Source organism: Erythrolamprus reginae, chromosome 1, assembly GCF_031021105.1.
Source record: "Erythrolamprus reginae isolate rEryReg1 chromosome 1, rEryReg1.hap1, whole genome shotgun sequence".
In the NCBI taxonomy this organism is placed as follows: Eukaryota; Metazoa; Chordata; class Lepidosauria; order Squamata; family Dipsadidae; genus Erythrolamprus; species Erythrolamprus reginae.
In genome coordinates this window covers 388,827,092-388,849,547 of record NC_091950.1, presented here as the reverse complement: position 1 = coordinate 388,849,547, position 22,456 = coordinate 388,827,092, and the positions used below count along the sequence as shown (strand labels likewise).

General features: G+C 41.1%; 2 protein-coding genes across 8 annotated transcripts in view; one reads left to right on the top strand and one right to left on the bottom strand.

Moving 5' to 3' along the window:
• The window catches only part of INTS9 (integrator complex subunit 9), a 97,389-nt gene extending 77,539 nt beyond the window's left edge, over positions 1-19,850 (bottom strand). The window contains exons 1-2 of the mRNA XM_070734858.1: positions 19,740-19,850; positions 12,600-12,727 (exon numbers count right to left, since the gene is read on the bottom strand). Coding sequence (XP_070590959.1) covers positions 12,600-12,727; positions 19,740-19,748 — 137 coding nt within the window. The 5' untranslated portion in view covers positions 19,749-19,850. The remainder of the gene's footprint in view (positions 1-12,599; positions 12,728-19,739) is intronic.
• A 224-nt stretch (positions 19,851-20,074) lies between these two features.
• Positions 20,075-22,456, top strand: part of HMBOX1 (homeobox containing 1) — a 186,545-nt gene continuing 184,163 nt past the window's right edge. For 5 of the 7 annotated variants that reach the window (XM_070734854.1, XM_070734853.1, XM_070734851.1 and 2 more), the window contains exon 1: positions 20,087-20,406. The gene's annotated coding sequence lies outside the window, so the exon portion shown is untranslated. Of the gene's footprint in view, positions 20,407-22,456 lie in introns of all 7 variants that reach the window. The other 2 variants (XM_070734855.1, XM_070734852.1) reach the window with 2 other exon arrangements.

Genomic DNA, 22,456 nt, shown 5'->3' with positions numbered 1-22,456 from the left:
TTTAGAAGGGAGGCGAACAGAGGGCAGGGAGGAGCAGCTAAAGGGGGCGGGTGGAAGAAGCAAGGCTAGGCTAAAGGGTGAGTGGGAAGGCAGAAAGGCAAGGGGGGCGCCCCTCCCTTTTCTTTCTTCAAAAGACACCGTTTCAGTGCCTTTGCAAGCACATAGAAGAGAGCACGTTGTTCTCTGCAAAAATTTTCCTCCCCCAAGCTGCCCCTCCCTCCTCCCTTTTCTTTCTTAAAAAGACACCCTTTCAGTTCCTTTGAAAGCACCTTGTTCTCTGCAAAATGTTTCCTACTCCAAGCAGCCCCTCCCTTTTCTTTTTTCAAAAAAGGAGAAAAAAAAGAAACCCCTTCATCCCAGCAGCAGCTGCTTGGGTTCGTAAGGTGAAAATAGTTCGGAAGAAGAGGCAAAAAAATCTTAAACATCGGGTTCGTATCTTGAAAAGTTTGTTAGAAGAGGCGTTCGTAAGATGAGGTACCACTGTAAATGAATTACCTGGAGTTTAATGGTAAGAAACAGTTGAAAAAGGCAAAAAAGATGGACAAGGACTAAGGCGGCTGATGTCAACTTCAGACCGAACCCAACAGAAGCCATTTTGTTTGTTCTCAGTTGCCACAGAGTATGAGAGTGGGGAAGGAGGCTGGAATGCAGTGCCAGGCATAACACTGCTCTATCTCCTGGGAACCAAGGTCATCTCCACGGGTGTCATATGGAATGGAGAGGAGTGCCACTGCCTAGGGAGCCCACCAATGAACCTAATTGGACAATGTGACCTGTGACTCTTGTGGAGGGGATCATCATTGTTCCTGAATGTAGTTGCCCTGTTAGTCACAATTTCTCTTACTTAAAGGTTATGACAGCCAGGATTTTAGTGCTACAGGTAGTCCTTGATTTATGACCACAAGCAGGCCCCAAAAGTTTTTGCCACAGTTGTATTCAGTAAATCATGTGGTCATTAAACCAATCTGGTTTTCCCTCATTGACTTTGGAAGTCATCTGGGAAGGTTACAAATGGTGATCACATGACCCTGAGATGCTGCAACTATTGGTTAATACATGCCGGTTGCCAATGCCCAAATTTGGATCATGTAAACATTTGGGATGCTGCAATGAGTTTAAGTGTAAAAACCAGTCACAAGTAACTTTCTTGATTGTGAGAAGCTGCATAGCAACTTGGAAGTAAAATCAGTCACAAGCCACAAGTCCCATTGGGATTGGGCGGCACAGAAGTCGAATTAAATACACTTTTTCAGTGCTGTTGTAACTTTGAACAGGCACAAATGTGTAATTTGAGTACTACCTCTATAGAGTCTCTTACAGACTACTGCACTCTATCACAATTCCTTGCAGTTTACAAGATTCTGATTAAAATGTAGGATATATAATGATAAACATAATTTCCCTGTGTTAATTCTCCAAGCAGTGTCTTCAGATTAAGAACTGTATGAAAAAGTGTCTGCCTAAATACAGCTCATCTATCTACAATCCACACCGCATTTCGGATATAATGTCCAGAGATACTTTACTAGAAGAGCTCTCCACTCGCAACAGAATGCCCTATGCAACTAGATTTACAATCCTAGGTTTAGAAAGCTTAGAACCAGTGATGGGCTCCTACGGGAACGGTCAGGAGTGCAGTTCCGGTAGCAAAATGTGGAGCTCCACCCCAGAGCACCCAATTTGCACTGAAAGATGTTGAAATAAAAGGCATAAGCCACGCCCATAGTGTGGTAGTAAAAATTTTGGTAGCCCATCACTGCTTAGAACTACGTCGTCTTAAACACGACCTAAGCATAGCCCATAAAATCATCTGCTACGACGTCCTTCCTATCAATGACTACTTCAGCTTCAACCACAACAACACATGAGCACACAACAGATACAAACTTAAAGTAAATTGCTCTAAACTTGACTGCAGGAAATACGACTTTAGTAACCGAGTAGTTGATGCATGGAACTCACTACCAGACTCTGTAGTATCTTTACCTAACCCCCAAAATTTTACCCTTAGACTATCCACTGTTGACCTCTCCCGATTCCTTCCGTCCCATCCTGATATTTCTTACTAGAATAATGCATATAAATATTATATCTTTGTATACCACCAATATGTACTTGACAAAGCAAAAAAATAAATAAAATAAAAAACTAGGCAGGAGGATGTCATTACAAATTACTGGAGTGGGCTATTCTAAAAGGATGAAGCCAGAGCAAGCCCCACTACCACAACATGCATTGTTTCCTGACCCCTCCCCAATCTTACATGGGAAGGAGACCCTCAACAATCTTTCAACAGAAACTCAATATTCAGGACATGTAGCCTGGATAGATAGGTTTTACCTGAAAGAGACAGTTTTAGATTTACAGCATTTGAATGTCGAGCCATGTAGATTTCATAGCTCCTGCCCCAAGGAATGTGGAGGTGAATGTGGAGGAGACATCCACATGCTGCAAGCCTGTTTTGCTCCCAGTAGAATCTGCCCACAAAGTCTCCTCTGACCAAGGAAGCGTGAGTGACAGGGAAGAGGGGAGTTTGGCAGACAGCCCAGGAGATCAGTCATCTGTATCATCCCTGGATTCTGAACAAGAATTAATGACACATCCACACATGCGTAGAGTGATGCATAGGAGACAACTGAAGGATTATTACAAGAGAAAATGAGGCCACCTGTGGTTGGGTGGGGCTGCTGTAATTAGTGCTACAGATAAAAGTGCAGTCTGGTGTTTTAGCCTCATGGCAGTTTATCTGATTCATTGTTTTGTCAAGATCGTGGTTTTTGCTCTTTAGGATTGTGTGTGTGGAATCTCTGGACTTTAGAATTGGACTCAATTTTCCAGTTATTGGGTGAGCAATTGGACTGCATTTAACCTGTGCCTTGTGTGTACCAAAAATCCCTTTGACATTTAAAAAGGGATGTTTCTGTTTTTCTGTTTATAAAAACTTTTGGGTTTTCCTTTTATCATGTAGTGTGTGTCTTCCTGGACTAATTACCCTGTAATTACGGGTGGTTGAGAACAATATTTATATGCCTCCCTCTCCCATAGGACGTAGGGCAGCTAACAATAATGGCAATTGAGAACAACAAGAAATATAATAAGAAAATGGTAGCTCTCATCTACCAATATGCAGGCTGCTACATTTTGAATCAGCTGCAGTTATTGGGTAGTCTGCACAAGTAAATAAAAAAGCAAAGTGCAGTTCTGTATTGTATTCTAGAGGTGATAAGGGAAGGATTCACAGCCTCTCCTTCCAGGAAGGGCCATAGCTAGCACATCAATCAAAGCTGGGCAAGATCCCACTAGCCATGCCCTCCACCTCATAGTTTCCGGGAGAAAACAAATGTAGAGACCGGCTCTTTCAAGGGAGTACAACTCTTAATACAGCATAAAGTGAGATAGATGATTTCCGGGGGGGGAAACTGGGAAGTCTGCCTTAACAGGGTTCAACTTCACCCAATTTCTTTCCATCCATCTCCTCGCAGCTTCCAAGAACCAGGTCAAGATTCCAACTGCATATTTAGCTCAGACCCGGTTAGAGCTGAATATGACCTGTATAACACGGTACTTCAGCCTCTAATGACAGATGACCTCTCCCTGTTAGTTTCAGATACTGTATATGTTAATGAAGAGAGGAGAGAGAACTGAACCCCATTAAGTAGCACAAGTAAGCAATAGATTCATTTCTCTTCTGCTGCTATAAACCAGTAACCCTCTCCCTCCAAAGCGATGTAAAATAATATCACGACTGACAGTATTTTTAAAAGGTCTAAAAGAAGCTGGAAGGCATTGAGAGCGGTCCGCGACCATCTCAGTTAGCCACAGTTTCCGAGGAGGATGAACCAGGTCCGCCTTGGTACCCTAAGCCAGTGTTCTTGACAACTGAGTCAGAGACTGAAAGTGAGGGAGAATTGGAATCTGAGAAACCTGAGGAACCTCCAGAGACTTTAGAAACCCCAGTGATGGTAATGTCTGACTCAGAGGAGGAGGGAGATTTTGGGGATCAGGAACCACTATCAGATGCGAGGATCAGAAGGTCACGAAGCAGACAGGAATATCTTTGCTGGAAAAGAGGTCCACAGAGTTGGCCTTCTCCGGGTCCCGTCGACTAAACAATGTCATTTGGCGGGCCCCAGGGGAAGAGCCTTCTCTGTGGCGGCCCCGGCCCTCTGGAATCAACTCCCCCCGGAGATTAGAACTGCCCCCACCCTCCTTGTCTTTCGTAAATTACTCAAGACCCACCTATACCACCAGGCATGGGGGAGTTGAGACACCTTTCTCCCAGGCTCTTTATATTTTATGTTTGGTATGTATGTGTTGTTTGATTTTTAAATATGATAGGGTTTTATATGCTTCTTTTTTAATATTAGATTTGTTTTGTTATAATCATTTTTTAAATTATTGTTGTGAGCCGCCCTGAGTCTTCAGAGAGGGACGGCATACAAATCTAATAAATTATTATTATTACTGTATTATTATTATTATTATTATTATTATTATTATTATTATTATTATTATTTCTAGAAGGTCACATTTCTATGAAAGAATGTCTAGACACAATATATTAAGGAAACAGTTGACCACACCCAGACAGTATATAAGTGAGGATTTATGCGTAAAAGAGGTGTGGAGTTCCAACGTTTGTAATGGTGGAGGTCCTAGATCTGGGGTTCCAGAAATGCTTCACTGGCAAACTGCTATTATTCTTTGAAATCTATCGAGCAGAGATGCAGCTGTCTGAGGGAAACCTGGAGACTCATAAGTGTGTGTGTGTTCGAAGAACATTACCTCACTGAGGAATGTTTAAATTAGCTTTGACTCCTGGTTGATTTACTAGATAAATGGTCAAAGCAATGGAAACTGCAGTTTAATGTTTCCAAATGTAAAATAATGCACTTGGGGAAAAGGAATCCTCAATCTGAGTATTGCTTTGGCAGTTCTGTGATAGCAAAAACTTCAGAAGAGAAGGATTTAGGGGTAGTGATTTCTGACAGTCTCAAAATGGGTAAGCAGTGTGGTCGGGCGGTAGGAAAAGCAAGTAGGATGCTTGGCTGCATAGCTAGAGGTATAACAAGCAGGAAGAGAGAGATTGTGATCCCCTTATATAGAGCGCTGGTGAGACCACATTTGGAATACTGTGTTCAGTTCTGGAGACCTCATCTACAAAAAGATATTGACAAAATTGAATGGCTCCAAAGACGGGCTACAAGAATGGTGGAAGGTCTTAAGCATAAAACGTATCAGGAAAGACTTAACGAACTCAATCTGTATAGTCTGGAGGACAGAAGGAAAAGGGGGGACATGATCAAAACATTTAAATGTGTTAAAGGGTTAAATAAAGTTCAGGAGGGAAGTGTTTTTAATAGGAAAGTGAACACAAGAACAAGGGGACACAATCTGAAGTTAGTTGGGGGAAAGATCAGAAGCAACATGAGAAAATATTATTTTACTGAAAGAGTAGTAGATCCTTGGAACAAACTTCCAGCAGACATGGTTGGTAAATCCACAGTAACTGAATTTAAACATGCCTGGGATAAACATATATCCATTGTAAGATAAAATACAGGAAATAGTATAAGGGCAGACTAGATGGACCATGAGGTCTTTTTCTGCCGTCAGTCTTCTATGTTTCTATGCTGCAGCCCGCTCCTTATCTCTTAGCCAATTTAATCAGGAAAGCTGCCAACATGGACTAAAAAACCCGACCTTGCTTGTACAAATCCTTTTTAAAATATAAATGTGTTTGATTTGAAATCTCTGCACGCAGATTCTACTTTGTTCCAATCCAAGTAGTCCCAGAGCAGAACAGAAGGGTTGCATTTATAGGGTTAATGTACTATAACTAAAGGATCTAAACTGAGCCTTTCTGTTGCTTTTTGATGTTCCTATTACAAAAAAGGCCTAGTCATAAAGGACAAAAAATCCAGCAAATCTTTCCTGAGAGAAATAAAAAGTTTGGTTGTACTATTGGTCTTGAGTTAATTACTCTCCTAAAACTGGTCCATGATGCATGACTGATGTGAGAAGACTGAAAGGCTAATTCCAAGTTTGCTGTCTTGGGACAAAGAATGAGATATAACTGAATTATATAGGATGCATTACATACCGGTAGGATAAAATAAAAAATTATACAGTAGTACCCCTAGATTCGAGCATAATTCGTTCCATAAGGGAGCTTGTATCTCAAGGCAACTCGTATCTGGAACAGGTTGTTTTTCCCCTCCGAGATAACCAAAAGCAAGGATTATTGCGCCACCTAGTGGACACTCGGCTCATATCCTGAATTTCAGCTCGGAACTAGAACAGAAATGTCTCTCCCCTCGTGGCTCGTATCTTGAAATACTCGCATGTAGAGCAGCTCGTATCTAGAGGTACTACTGTACATTATATTATATAGATACCATACCATATTTTAACAAAGAGGGGAATATGTTTTAGGGGTGGCTTCAATAATTTTATGTTCCATATTTATAAGTGCAAGGTGTTTCCAACTGATTAGCGAATCTAAATGAGCAGTGGAAAAGAGCTTCATTTCCTATGATATTGAAGCTCTTTACCAGAAGCTATCAAAATAAAACAATTCTCACTGATGGACTGCTGACATTATAATGAAATGATTGATTAATTCCAAATAGTTCAACCTATCTCATAAATAAAACAAGCAGCTGTGTGATTGATTGATGGACTGATTATGTGCCATCAAGTCATTGTTGACTCAGTTACCAACATAGATAAATTTTCTCCGTGACGTTCTGTCTCCAACCTAGTGCTTCAGATCTTCCAAGGTGCTATGCAGCTTCTCACAATCAAGAAAGTTGAACAGTCTTCCTGAAATACTTATTTGTATTTCAAGTAAGCTTGTGGGCCTAATTCAAAGCGGTCATTACCACTTTAAAAGTTCTTTAAACTGCAGCACTGGGATACATTAGACAATGATTTGACAGAATTAAATCTTCCCATCTGGACCAGTTGTTTAGGGAAAACCTATTGGGAATACTACCCCTCATTAGAACCAAGGGAAGAGGTACCAGGTTTTCTCCTACCATTCTTGCATTTAATAAAAAAATTACATTCAGCCCTAGGTGATTTGATGGAAAAGATCTATTGCAAATATTTTGATCATCGTTTTTTGCTTTGCTTTTGTAATTACAGTGTTCCCTCGTTTTTCGCGGGGGATGCGTTCCGAGACCCCCCCGCGAATTTCCGCGAAGTAGAGATGCGGAAGTAAATACAGAGATACCTCGTCTTACAAACGCCTCATCATACAAACTTTTCGAGATACAAACCCTGGGTTTAAGATTTTTTTGCCTCTTCTTACAAACTATTTTCACCTTACAAACCCACCGCCACCGCTGGGAGGCCCCGCCTCCGGGCTTCTGTTGGCAGCGAAGCACCCGTTTTTGCACTGCTAGGATTCCCCTGAGGCTCCCCTCCATGGGAAACCCCACCTCCGGACTTCCGTGTTTTTGTGATGCTGCAGGGGAATCCCAGCAGAGGAATCCCAGCAGCGCAAAAAAGGGCACTTCGCTGGCAATGGAAGTCCAGAGGTGGGGTTTCCCAGCGAGGGGAGCCTCAGTGAAATAGCAGCATTACAAAAACACAGAGGTCCGGAGGAGGACTTCGGGAGCTTCAGGGGAATCCCAACAGTGCAAAAATGGGCACTTTGGCTGGCAAAAGGGGTGAATTTTGGGTTTGCACGCATAAATTGCTTTTCCATTGATTCCTATGGGAAACATTGTTTCGTCTTACAAACTTTTCACCTTAAGAACCTGGTCCCGGAACCAATTAAGTTTGTAAGACAAGGTATCACTGTACACTATTTTTGGCTATGAACAGTATCACAAGCCTTCCTTCAACACTTTAAACCCCTAAATTGCAATTTTCCATTCCCTTAGCAACCATTCAGATTATTACTCACCATGTTTATTTATTAAAGTTTATTAAAAAAAAATATCTATTAAAGGCAGACGAAAGTTTGGCGATGACATATGACGTCATCAGGTGGGAAAAACCATGGTATAGGGAAAAAACCCGCGAAGTATTTTTTAATTAATATTTTTGAAAAACCGTGGTATAGACTTTTCGTGAAGTTTGAACCTGCGAAAATCGAGGGAACACTGTACTGTTAATAAGGGATGGGTTCTACTTAACCTTCCCTGCCGGTTCGCATCGCGACAGAAGTGCACATTTTGCGTGTCCCTTCCCAGAAATTTTATTTATTTATTTGTTGGATTTATATGCCGCCCCTCTCCAAAGACTCAGGGCTGCTTACAACATATAAAAAACAATAAATCATCACCTCGAGGTTCGACTACTGTAATGCTCTCTACATGGGGCTACCTTTGAAAAGTGTTCGGAAACTTCAGATCGTGCAGAATGCAGCTGCGAGAGCAGTCATGGGCTTACCTAGGTATGCCCATGTTTCACCATCACTCCGCAGTCTGCATTGGCTGACGATCAGTTTCCGGTCACAATTCAAAGTGTTGGTTATGACCTTTAAAGCCCTTCATGGCATTGGACCAGAATATCTCCGAGACCGCCTCCTGCCGCAGAATCCCAGCGACCGATTAGGTCCCACAGAGTGGGCCTTCTCCGGGTCCCGTCAACTAAACAATGTCGGTTGGCGGGCCCCAGGGGAAGAGCCTTCTCTGTGGCGGCACCGGCCCTCTGGAACCAACTTCCCCCGGAGATTAGAACTGTCCCTACTCTTCCTGCCTTCCGTAAACTCCTTAAAACCCACCTTTGCCGTCAGGCATGGGGGAACTGAAACATCTTCCCCTGGGCATGTTTAATTTATATATGGTATGCTTGTGTGTATGTCTGTTAGTATATGGGGTCTTTTTAAAATCTTTAATATTTTAAATTGTCAGATTATTTATGATTTGTTTCCACGTGTTGTGAGCCGCCCCGAGTCTTCGGAGAGGGGCGGCATACAAATCTAAGTAATAAATAAATAAATAATAAATAAATAAATAAATAAATATCCTGAATCCAATAAAAATTAAATTAACTAATCTAAATGTTAAAAATCATTCTCATTTGAACAATCAAGCATACATACCATTCATCGGACAGGGTCTGATATCCAGTGGTCCCAGGCCTGTTGGCACAAATAGGTCTTCAAGTTCTTATGAAAGGGGAGGAGGGTGGGGGAAGTACAAATCTCCAGGGGGAGCTGATTCCAGAGGGCCAGGGCCACCACGGAGAAGGCCCTTCCCCTAGGCCCCGTCAAGTGACATTGTCTAGTTCAGTGTTTCACAACTTTGGCAATTTGAAGCTATTTGGACATCAACTCCCAGAATTCCCCAGCCAGCATTTGCTGGCTGGGGAATTCTGGGAGTTGAAGTCCAGATAGCTTCAAGTTGCCAAGGTTGGGAAACACTGGTCTAGTTGACGGGACCTGGAGAAGGCTAGCTCTGTGGAACCTAACCGGTCACTGAGACTCATGTAGCAGAAGGCAGTCCCACAAGTAATCTGGTCCGATGACTGTGGGAATCAAATTGGAGTAGGGAGTGCTGTGTAGGTCATCTTGGTAGAGAGTCGGAATTTAAATGCAACAGTAATAAAAATAAGAAACAAACATGACAGCCCTTTTAAAAACTCTTGAAAGAGTGTTACATAGAAGGTCAAGATGAAAGCTTGTATCAGAAGGCAGAACACGGAGGCTGAATGTTATTACATCCAGCTCAATATAAAGCGCAGAACTGCTAACGGTAAATTTTAATGTTTCGAGAATAAAAAATATTTGACAGTGAAACCGATAATGTACTCCGGCATACAGAGCTGAGTCCTGAGGAACAGATGAGAAAGATAGAAACATAGAAACATAGAAGACTGACGGCAGAAAAAAACCACATGATCCATCTAGTCTGCCCTTATACTATTTCCTGTATTTTATCTTACAATGGATATATGTTTATCCCAGGCATGTTTAAATTCAGTTACTGTGGATTTACCAACCACGTCTGCTGGAAGTTTGTTCCAAGGATCTACTACTCTTTCAGTAAAATAATATTTTCTCACGTTGCTTCTGATCTTTCCCCAACTAACTTCAGATTGTGTCCCCTTGTTCTTGTGTTCTCTTTCCTATTAAAAACACTTCCCTCCTGGACCTTATTTAACACTTTAACATATTTAAATGTTTCGATCATGTCCTCCCTTTCCCTTCTGTCCTCCAGACTATACAGATTGAGTTCATTAAGTCTTTCCTGATATGTTTTATGCTTAAGACCTTCCACCATTCTTGTAGCCCGTCTTTGGACCCGTTCAATTTTCAGATGGTGAAAGAAGGGCAGTTTCAGATGCTGTAGTTTTACAACTTCAGGAAAACATTCGGGGACAAACTGGTAACATTTATAACATAAGATATGGTAACTTTTTGAGCAAGTTTGGTAAACTTTTCAGCATAGTGCTGTATTGTCTCTCTATTTTTTTGATAGGTAGCCAGAGAAAGTAATAGAGGCTATGATTTAAGAAGGTCAGATGGAGGCTGGTGTATCTATTGGCTTGAGCTGGTAAGTACGGTATATCTGGAATTACAGGTCACAAGCATTTTCATAAGGGGATGAAAATGAGGGAATTTTATTATTTATTTATTTTATTAATAGGATTTGTATGCCGCCCCTCTCCGTAGACTCGGGGCGGCTAACAACAGTGATAAAAAACAGCATGTAACAATCCAATATTAAAACAACTAAAATAACCCTTATTATAAAACCAAACATACATACAAACATACCATGCATAAATTTTAAAGGCCTAGGGGGAAAGAGTATCTCAGTTCCCCCATGCCTGATGGCAAAGGTGGGTTTTAAGAAGCTTACGAAAGGCGAGGAGGGTGGGGGCAATTCTAATCTCTGGGGGGAGTTGGTTCCAGAGGGCCGGGGCCACCACAGAGAAGGCTCTTCCCCTGGGTCCCGCCAAACGACATTGTTTAGTTGATGGGACCCGGAGAAGGCCCACTCTGTGGGACCTAACTGGTCGCTGGGATTCGTGCGGCAGAAGGCGGTCCCGGAGATAATCTGGTCCGGTGCCATGAAGGGCTTTATAGGTCATAACCAATACTTTGAATTGTGACCGGAAACTGATCGGCAACCAATGCAGACTGTGGAGTGTTACAACATGAGTAGACAAGCAAATGTTTTCCCTGTATTTTCTCCCCCAGCCTGCTCTCCAGGCCACAATCCATTACTCTTGACAAAACACTAAACTGCAGGCACTTACAATATTTTTCTTTTTTAGAATATTAGGTGAAGGCATCCTTTAAAAAGAACATCAGTGAAAAAATTGTGTCGCATCCTTTTAAAATAAAGAAGATGCTAGAAGTTTGGAGTTCACAATATTAAAAAAAATATTTTCTTTAAAAAGTCAGATGGGGAAGGAAGGCTAGTTGAAGGTTGTAAATATTTGGGGGTCAACAGGTAGTATAGCATTGGGTGTCGATGTGTAGTAGTATACATTTATTAAAAAATGTATCTCTTGCTTCTTCTTCTCCATTAGAGACCACTAGAGACTGGACAGCCATTTGTCCAGAATATTTTAGGGCAGAGGTCTTCAAATTTGGCAACTTTTAAGACTTGTGGACTTCAACTTCAATTCTGGGAGTTGAAGTCCACAAGCCTTAAAGTTGCCAAGTTTGGGGACCCCTGTTAGGGTCTATTTGACCAAAGAGTTGGATTAGAAGATCTCCAAGTTTCCTTCCTTTCTCTGTTATTAAGACAAAGACCCATTTGGATGAAGTTTCCTTATTGAAAAAGTCTTCCAATGCTGTGCAAAACTTACAAAAAATAATACTCTGGAACACAAGGGGGCGCAAATATAACATCTGTCTGCAACTCCTGAAGCAGCTGCTTCTCTTCCGGGGATCACTTGCCGAGTCTTCGGAGAGGGGCGGCATACAAATCTAATAAATTATTATTATTATTATTATTATTATTATTATTATTATTATTATTATACCGCCAGGCATGGGGGAGTTGAGACACTTTCCCCCCAGGCTTTTTATACTTTGCTTTATGTTTGGTATGCATGTTGCTGTTCGGTTTTTAAATAATGATAGGGTTTTATATGTTTTTAATATTAGATTTGTTCCACTGTTATATTGTTTTTATTGCTGTTGTGAGCTGCCCCGAGTCTTCGGAGAGGGGCGGCATACAAATCTAATTAATAAATTAATAAATATATGTCTGGCACACTTATACTTCACCTTTCTCATTTGTCTCCTCTTGCATGAAGAAGCCAGAGAGAGAGAGAGAGGACAATTCTGTGACCTCACTTGTGCTGAGCTGCTACTGCAATATTTTAGTGAAGCTTAGAATAAATTATCTGGAAACCAAATCAATAAATCCATAAAATGCTTTCCATCTACTAAGCCAAAGGATGTTATTTTGATAAAGGGAATTTTTAAGTGGGCAAACTCTTTATGCTATCAGATGATGTTGCATGTTCATTTCAAACTCCTTTCCTATAACTGATCCCAGGCCTTCTCCAACAATGCTTCGTTCCTGCATTTAATTAGTCCCTTCTTCCCCTAAAAGTGTATCAAGTACAGAGTAAAACTGGAGCGGGGAAAACCCAGAGAAACACACAAGAATGCAGTGTACCTCTGGGCCAAAGGCAGCGGGAGGAAGTTGAGAGCTGAGGTCATATCGAGCCCACAGTCCAACATGATAGTGGTAGATTTGAACTTGAGTACGTTGCATGGTAAAGTCGGATGCCCAGACAAGCAGTACTAAAAAAAATCAGATTAAATATCTAGCATTAGGAAAAGATAACAGTACATTCAGAAAACAGAAAGTAGACCTGATAATAATAATAATAATAATAATAATAATAATAATAATAATAATAATAATAATAATTTATTAGATTTGTATGCCGCCCCTCTCCGAAGACTCGGGGCAGCTCACAACGATACTATCCAAGGATACTATCCAAGAATCCTTACCATGGTTTAAATACCATTTTAATACAGTATTTTAATACTATTTAAAGATTATTAGGTGATAATAATTCTTAACCCATTCTTTTGGATACATACAAAAATAATTGTTACTATTGTGCAGTGTTTCGACTTTGGTTCACTCTTGTTTGAGAGGAGAAAAGCAATCTAGAATTAAGAATAAATTTCCTGATAGTTAAAACAATGAATCACTGGAACGACTTGCCTCCAGAAGTTGGGAATGATCCAACACTGGAAGTTTTTAAGAAGTACCTGGACAACCATTTGTTTGAAATAGTACAGGGTTTCCTGTCTGAGCTGGGGGTTGGATTAGGACTAGAAAGAAAACACCAGGAGCCACAAAAGCTGGATGGGCATGGCCAACTCACGTCACTCACTCCCATCCATTCACATGACCTTCCAGCCACACTTACCGAGGTTTTGTGGCTCCTGGTATTTTCTTTTATCTGGGAAACAGATATCTTTCTTTCTCTCTGTCCTTCCCTCTCTCTCTCTCTCTTTCTCATCTATTGTGTGTATGAGTGGGTGTGTTCCCTCTTGAACCATTTCCAAAAACAGTCAAGGGTTGGTTTTTCCCCCCTGATATTGTTCTTTCTTAGAAACATAGAAACATAGAAGACTGACGGCAGAAAAAGACCTCATGGTCCATCTAGTCTGCCCTTATACTGTTTCCTGTATTTTATCTTACAATGGATATATGTTTATCCCAGGCATGTTTAAATTCAGTTACTGTGGATTTACCAACCACGTCTGCTGGAAGTTTGTTCCAAGGATCTACTACTCTTTCAGTAAAATAATATTTTCTCATGTTGCTTTTGATCTTTCCCCCAACTAACTTCAGATTGTGTCCCCTTGTTCTTGTGTTCACTTTCCTATTAAAAACACTTCCCTCCTGAACCTTATTTAACCCTTTAACATATTTAAATGTTTCGATCATGTCCCCCCTTTTCCTTCTGTCCTCCAGACTATACAGATTGAGTTCCTTAAGTCTGTCCTGATATGTTTTATGCTTAAGACCTTCCACCATTCTTGTAGCCCGTCTTTGGACCCGTTCAATTTTGTCAATATCTTTTTGTAGGTGAGGTCTCCAGAACTGAACACAGTATTCCAAATGTGGTCTCACCAGGGCTCTATATAAGGGGATCACAATCTCCCTCTTCTTCTTTGGGTGCTTTTTACCATATGATTTAAATCAATAGTCATTTCAGGTTCCCATATAAATGAAGTTCTTTCATCCCTCTTGGCTTCTTGTCAACTGAACCTACCACTGGTTGGCTCACCCCTTGCCCTCCCAGTCACTCTTCTCCTGCCTTGAGAAGGTAAGAGCAATGACCGCGGGTGGAGACTTGCTCCATGTTCCAGAGCAGGACAGAAGCACCTCTGTACTTGCCTCTTCTTTGGGTCCTTGTTGGTGCTGTGCACACCTCGGTTGCTTGTGGAGATGCGCCCAAGATACTGGCCCAACCTGGTTGCAGCTGATGCTCTGCATCGTAATGGGCTCCAGGAGGAGGAGAGAGACGCTGTCTCTCCCATTGTGAAAGGTGCTAAATTTAAGTGAGCTGTGGAAGGCAACGAGCAGGCCATGGAAGTGGCGAGAGTAGTGGTGTCAGCCGCAGCTGGGCCAGGCCAGTGTCTCAGGGTAGAAAGCAAGTTGAGCATCTCCCCGAGTGTTGACGTGTGAGCAGCATGAACAAGGGCTGTAAGAAGAGGCAAGTACAGAGCTCTTCTCTCCCACTCTGGAATATGGAGCGAGTCTCCATCAGCTACAATCGCCCTTATCTGGACCGGGACTCACTGCTCACAGTCACTCATGCCCTCAACACCTCGAAGCTCGATTACTGTAACGCTCTCTACATGAGGCGACCTTTGAAAAGTGTTCGGAAACTTCAGATCGTGCAGAATGCAGCTGCGAGAGCAATCATGGGCTTCCCCAGGTATGCCCATGTCACACCAACACTCCGCAGTCTGCATTGGTTGCCGATCAATTTCCGGTCACAATTCAAAGTGTTGGTTATGACCTATAAAGTCCTTCATGGCATCAGACCAGAATATCTCCAGGACCGCCTTCTGCCATACGAATCCCAGCGACTGGTTAGGTCCCACAGAGTGGGCCTTCTCTGGGTCCTGTCGACTAAACAATGTCATTTGGTGGGACCCGGGGGAAGAACCTTCTCTGTGGCGGCCCCGGCCCTTTGGAACCAACTCCCCCCAGAGATCAGAATTGCCCCCACCCTTCTTGCCTTTCGTAAACTTCTCAAAACCCACCTCTGCCGTCAGGCATGGGGGAATTGAAATATCTTCCCCAGGCCAATATAATTTATGTATGGTGTGTTGTGTGCATGTTTATTAAATTATGGGTTTTTAACTTCGTACTATTAGATTTGTATTGTACATTGTTTCTATCACTGCTGTGAACCGCCCCGAGTCTATGGAGAGGGGCGGCATACAAATTTAATAAATAAAATAATAAATAAAATAATAAATAAATAAATAAATAAATAAATAAATAAATAAATAAATCTCCTCAGGGCAGGCAAGGAGTGACTGGGAGGGGAGGGCGAGGCCAGACAGTGGTGGGATCACCCAACAGGAATCCACAGCAGAGGGCCCAAAAAGCCCCATCTGGCTCTAGAGCAGTGGGTTCGCATCAATTTGACTTCTTACACCTAGTTTCATTTTCAGTTCTAGCACATGGCTTGCCTGTGCTTGAATCACCTGTGTGTCGGGAGTATTAAACTCACTTGCTTATGCTAATCAGGATCTGCACTTTTTGCTGCAAGGAGATAAATTGCTGGGAGGCAGAGACCAAAGGGTGGGGGTGGCTGGGTGAGGCTATATTGGGTGTATAAAATGCACCCAAGTTTTTACCCTGTTTTTTGACAAAATTGAACGGGTCCAAAGACGGGCTACAAGAATGGTGGAAGGTCTTAAGCATAAAACGTATCAGGAAAGACTTAGTGAACTCAATCTGTATAGTCTGGAGGACAGAAGGAAAAGGGGGGACATGATCGAAACATTTAAATATATTAAAGGGTTAAATAAGGTCCAGGAGGGAAGTGTTTTTAATAGGAAAGTGAACACAAGAACAAGGGGACACAATCTGAAGTTAGTTGGGGGAAAGATCAGAAGCAACATGAGAAAATATTATTTTACTGAAAGAGTAGTAGATCCTTGGAACAAACTTCCAGCAGACGTGGTAGATAAATCCACAGTAACTGAATTTAAACATGCCTGGGATAAATATATATCCATCCTAAGATAAAATACAGAAAATAGTATAAGGGCAGACTAGATGGACCATGAGGTCTTTTTCTGCCGTCAGACTTCTATGTTTCTATGTTTCTATGTAAAAAGGTGTGTCTTATAAGCCAGTTTTTAGGTTAAATCAGTTTCAGATAAAAGGTAGTACCCAAACAATTAACAAGTTAATGGGAGGAAAAAACCCTTTCGCCCTTTTCTGATCTGTTATAAGTTATGGAATTTTTGAACAATAAAAAACAATACTGTAATACTATTTATCATTCCCATATTAAACAGATACACTAGTTACCATTTGGTTTCTGGACACCACTGATGGTGTGAAATAGGTGTGTCTAGACTCATGTGCCTTTAAGCCAATTACCTATAGGTTTTATAGGTTGCAGATACAATTAACATCTATAATGTAGCTAACTCTGCTTTTTCTGTAGAAAAAACAACTCATTGTGAAGTTTATAGACTGCTGCACTTAGAGGTCGGCTTCTAGCATCTTTCTACCAAGGTCTTTTAGTTTAGATATTGTTATGCTGGCAATATTTCAATGGTTTTAATCACTATATTGAATTTTAAATTGGATTTTAGATATTCATAAGCCACTAAGAACCACAAAATGGGAGCAGTCATATATTACATTTCAAATAAGTAGCACATGGAAAGGCATAATATGTTTACCCTCGCAGGCTTAAAATGCAGCCACTAAAACTGATGCAACATTTAAGCTGAAATCCTGGGCATATTCGGGATTGGAAGCAAGTCCTATTTAAAGCAATGAGAAGTAAATCAAAATGAACGAAAAGTATACATTTCATGAACCAGTGCCTTGTTCTTCATTTTCCCCCTTCCTTCTTCCTCTGTCCTCTGATGGAGAAGACTTTTTTCCTCAGGTGCTGAAAGAGCGTGGGCGCGCACTATCGCGCATGCATGAGTGCCCACACCCATAATTCAATGCCCGGGGAGGGCAGAAAAAGCTTCTTCCACCCCCTGGAGGCCCTCTGGATGCTAGAAACAGCCCGTTTCCCAACTTCTGGTGGGCCCAGTAGGCTAGTGTTTCACCCTCCGCAGGCTCCAAAGGCTTCCCTGGAGCTGGGGGAGGGCAAAAACATCCTCCCCCATTCCCCCGGAGACTCTCTGGAAGCCAAAAACACCCTCCCAGAGCCTCTGTGTGAGCCAAAAATCAGGTGGCCTGCACACATGCACGTTAGAGCTGAGATAGGGCAACGGCTCACGTGTCAGCAGATATGACTTTGCGTGCCACCTGTGGTACTCATGCCATAGGTTCGCCATCACTGCTCTATCCTTTTCCTGGTGTCTATAAGCTTGCCAAGAAGCTTGTCAACAAAAGAATTACCATAAATAAATACTATAAGACTATCGGGGATGTCAAACTGGCGGCTCGCGGGTAGATGCGTCACTCACAGGCTACACTCATCGCAGCTCCATGAAGAGGAGAAACATCACAAAACATCACATGACAGCAATGTGATGTGGTGAGTTTGACACCTATGCTATAAGTGAACAGCCTATTCATGAGCCAAAGTGTAATATGCTAGTCTCTTTAAAATGCAATGAATGTTATGTGTTGGTCTCCATTTCCCTAAAAGGTTCTACTTTGCTAAAAAGGAATGAAAATGATGCAATCAAGAAATATTTTGTTAAAAATGTTTACATTTTCCCAAAAAGTAAACCTGACTTTTAAGTTTTTTATCATCTGATCTGACACTTCAACACGTCAGTTTATTATTAAATAAAAATAAAATAAATGATAAAATAAAGCAAAACAAAATAAATACAATATGAGATGCAAGTAACCGGCTAAAAGTTTCTTCTCTTACCCAGAAACCTTACATAACAGATTTTCCTTACACTGATATCTTCAGATGACTGCTGCATCCTTGAGATAACATATATTGGCTGCGGATATTAAGAATTCTAATCCAAGATATTTGGAAGGTACAAATTAAAGAAAGATGTTCATATTGTAAGAATGTGCTTTGTCCAGCTTTGAATAACGTTATTTTACTATTACTAAAATGACAACTGTTTGATTCTTTTTAATATCAAATGAAAAATGAAGGGCATGTTATATTATGATAGTGTTCAGTATTTGTAGTGTTATTTCTATAACACTATTTGCATTATTTATACAAAATAATTTGTATTATTTATACAATGCAGGAAGCAAAGATGTTCCTAATGATCTCAGCATCAGGTTTTGTTTATAGTAAGAAAGTATACTTGATTTAAAAATAAATCTGATATGCAATTAATAAAAAAGATGTGACATCAAAACCAGAAAGCCAGAGCCTTTGCAATCTTGCTGGCAAGGAAGCCAGTACAGTATAGAAACTAAATGTAGATCTGAACCAGGGGCACCAAGTTTCAAATCTCCACTCATCCGTAGATCTAACTAGCTGATTTTGGACTATCACTCTTTGTTAGTCCAACCCATATCACTGAGTTGTTTATGTAGTGTTCTCTCCTGCTGGAGAATCTTATGTACTTGGAGCTTTCAAGAAGGAAAAATGTTATATAAAGCTGCTCCAAGTCTTCGGAGAGAGGTGGCATACAAATCTAATAAATTATTTATTTATTTATTTTTATTTATTTATTTTGTCCGATACACAATAATACACAATGAAGGTAATAGTGGACACCTTCGAAGAAATAGAATTAGAGAAAGAATAGAAGAGAGAATATAGGATAAAATAAACCGATGAGAGAATAGAAGAAAGATATAGGGATAGAAGAGAAGATATATGGGATATAGGAGAGACAATAGGACAGGGGTCGGAAGGCACTCTAGTGCACTCATGCACGCCCCTAACTGACATCTTAGGAATCTGGAGAGGTCAACCGTGGACAGTCTAAGGGTAAAATGTTGGGGGTTAGGGGATGATACTACGGTAATGAGTTCCATGCTTCAACAACTCTATTACTAAAGTCGTATATTTTACAATCAAGTTTGGAGTGGTTAATATGTCCAATGTCATTATTAATAATGATATTGGACATCTAACAGGTGACAGCCAATGTAGCTGGTATTTGATAGTGCACTTTTCTATTGTGTGGCAGTTTATTTTAAATTGTAGACTGCAACTCTTACAGGGGAGATAGGAAGATGCAGACACTCATGCAACTGCTGAATGCTGCACAACCTCTATAAATTTTAGCATTTAATTCAATATGTCATAATATGAGGAAGAGTAATCAAAGATAATTTTTCAGGTATCTATCATTTATTTTTACTTATATATCATTATTTCTCCCAGAAATATCCAAAGAGTTTCCATAGGTGGGTGGGGGGCAGGAGTTGAAAATAAAACTAACCAACGTAACAATACTTAAAATCAATACATTATAGTTGGCTGGAAAACAAACGCACAACTGAGACGCATCAAATTAAAGCTTCCCTAACAAAATGGATCTTTCAGAATTGCACTACAGGAGAGAGAAATTAGGTGGCCCCTCGTGTCCGTCTTTAGATCTCCTTCATCAAAACCCACCAATAGTACATCCAACTCACCAGCTTCATGCTTTACCCGGCTCTATATACGGCGGACCATGCTTCTCTTTCCTGGTCTAAACCTCTTGCATTGCATCCTGGGAAATGTAGTTTTAGTTCTGGAGCCCGCCCTCCTAATCACTCCGCCCACCGCAAAATGATGTCACGAGCAGCCATAATCTCCGCCCACCTGAAGAGCAGGATGGGAATCGTAGTTTTTTTCTCGCCCTGATCATCACTCTCCCGTTTACTGTCAGCCATTGGTGAGGCAGTTCCAGCGCAGGTCTCTGGGAGTCGTAGTCCTAGACGGCTCACATTATCTCCGTCCCCTTGGGAAGAAGGAACTACAAGTCCCAGGGTCTCACAGCGGCAGCAGGTGGGAGCTTGGATGTTGATATCAACATGGCGCTTGTCAGACAGACAAAGGCAGTCAGTCTGGTCTGATTGAGCCCAAAAGGGAGCAGGAAGAAGTGGGAGGGGTTTTTTTCCTTTCCTTGGGGGGGGGTTCAAAGGAAGCAGAGCTCGGGAGTCCGAAGCAATCTCCCCCCTGGAGCTCCTCTCTATTTTATTTTGCAGGATCTCCTAAAAAAAAGAAAAGAAATCTTTCCCCTTTTCTTATTTGGGAGCCACCCCCCAACTTCTGCTTTCTAAATGGTCAAGTGGAGAAAAAAGTAGCCAGAACCAAAACGTGAGTATCCTTTGGACGGCGAAGGGCACGATCGGGGCTGTTCGGGGAGCGAAGGGCGATCGTGCAAAGGAAGAGGAGGAGGAGGAGGAGAAGAAGAAAAAGGCTCTTCTTGTCTTTGCCTTTTGTTTTGATCGGGCTAGTGGTCTTTATTTTATTTAGGGGATGAGCACAGCCTTTCTTTTCGGAAGGCATCCCGAAGTGACTTTGTGAGATCTTGAGAATTTTAATAAGAGTGGAGACAGGACGAAAAGGAAGGAAAAAATGTGGATTTTTTTTTCATCTTCTTTCCCTTTTTTGCAGCTGAAGGAGAAGAGCCAGTTTAAAACAAGCTCTTTTCAATTCTTATTTAGACGATCAGAACTTTTGAGGGTACAGTAGCCAGTTCTTTACCTTGTTTGACCAGCTATCACAGATTTGTTATCTTGTTACCCCACTTTAGCTACTCTTTCTGAAGAGGCAGAGAGATAGGATTGGATGGAGGCATTTGCAATCTTTTTTTTAAGTAATAAGGGGTTTTGATCTGAGCTCTAGAAGGGATGGGTTTTGGGGTTTTTTGGAAATTATTACAAACAATAATAATGGTTCTCCTGGGGAAAAGGAGGGAGTGATAACATCTCTATGTTGTGTTGTTTTATTTTGTTCCTTTTGGATTTCCCCAAGCTTCTGAGAAATCTTGGGCTACTGTTACAGCACCTTGCAAAAATCTAGGCAGGGTTACTCTCATCCGATGCAATGTTTTCCCGACAAATCTGCTTTTTGCATAGGTCAGGGTGATGGTTTTCCAAGGCATGTAAAAAGGTCAAAGCGGGATACGCTGAGATTTGTAAGTCTCCACATTCCATGCAAATGATATGGACGAGAAATCCTGGATCCGTATGATACGTGGGATGATGGTGGTGGGCTTTGCTTCCTACTTTACTGAGATTTGGAGGGCTGTATTAAAATCATATAAGAAACTATTGTCTGAGATGTTAACGGGAAGGAGAATGGTTTTTAAAATGATCTTGGAGAGGAGTATTTCTTTTTTGTTTGGGTGGTTAATTGGAATGGATATTAACAAAAGTGAAATAATTCTGAGCTGAATGAGAGACATTTGGCTTTATTGTTAAGTTTTTCTGGAGAGTTGAGTCTACTATGGTATTTAACGGGGCACTTGATGTTCAGATTATTTAAGCATCTTTAGTCATAGCTTCGTAAGATGAAGTGCTTGCTTTTAATTAAACTTTAATAACATTGTTGACTCCAGGACCACTGAAATTAGTTGAAGATTTCAGGTGTAGATTATGTGCGCAAAACATTAATGTTTATACCTCTTGTTTAGCCAAAGAAGTATTTGTTCATGGGTTTAACAGGGTTTTAAGTGAGAAAATATTAACAACTTTAGTGTGCAAAATATGCACAGGTTGGAAAGGGAGACTTCTGTCTTCACGAAATGAGAGGCTAGTGTAGAGGGAGTAGTCGCTGGAGACACTGGGGTGTGCCAGCTATTGCGGGATGAGGAAGGGAAGATCTTCTTGCAAACAGAAAAGCATGACAAGTCAAATGTTGTCAGCTGTTGCTGCATTCAGCTCTTTGCAGGTGTGGAATATGATGTGGGAATATTGATTCAAACTAGAAAGGTTACTATTTAAGTTACTTGAGTTCCCCCATGGTTTCTTTAAGTTAATGTGTGCTGATTCAAATTGGTTATGAGCATCATCCAAGGCCATGTTATGTATTTTCTCGTTCTGTGTTTGGAGGCAGTTTTAATAGCTTAGGTTTCCTCCCTCCAAAAAAGTTTATGAAATTGTTTGAACCCTTTTGAAATCATTTTTCTTTCCAACACTAATTCTTAGAAAATTAATAGTTATGAGCTGTATTTTGAAGCATCTTTAAAGCATTATTTAAGAGTTCTATGCTTAAAGTACCATGTTGGACTTCAGATGTTTGATTTTAAACCTTACTTAGATGCTGTGAATTCATTGTGCAAGTTAATGTGAGCTGATGCAGCATGGTGCTGGAGAAATTATGCTGTGGAGTGGGAAGTCCTCTAGTTCCCATTCTATCTTAG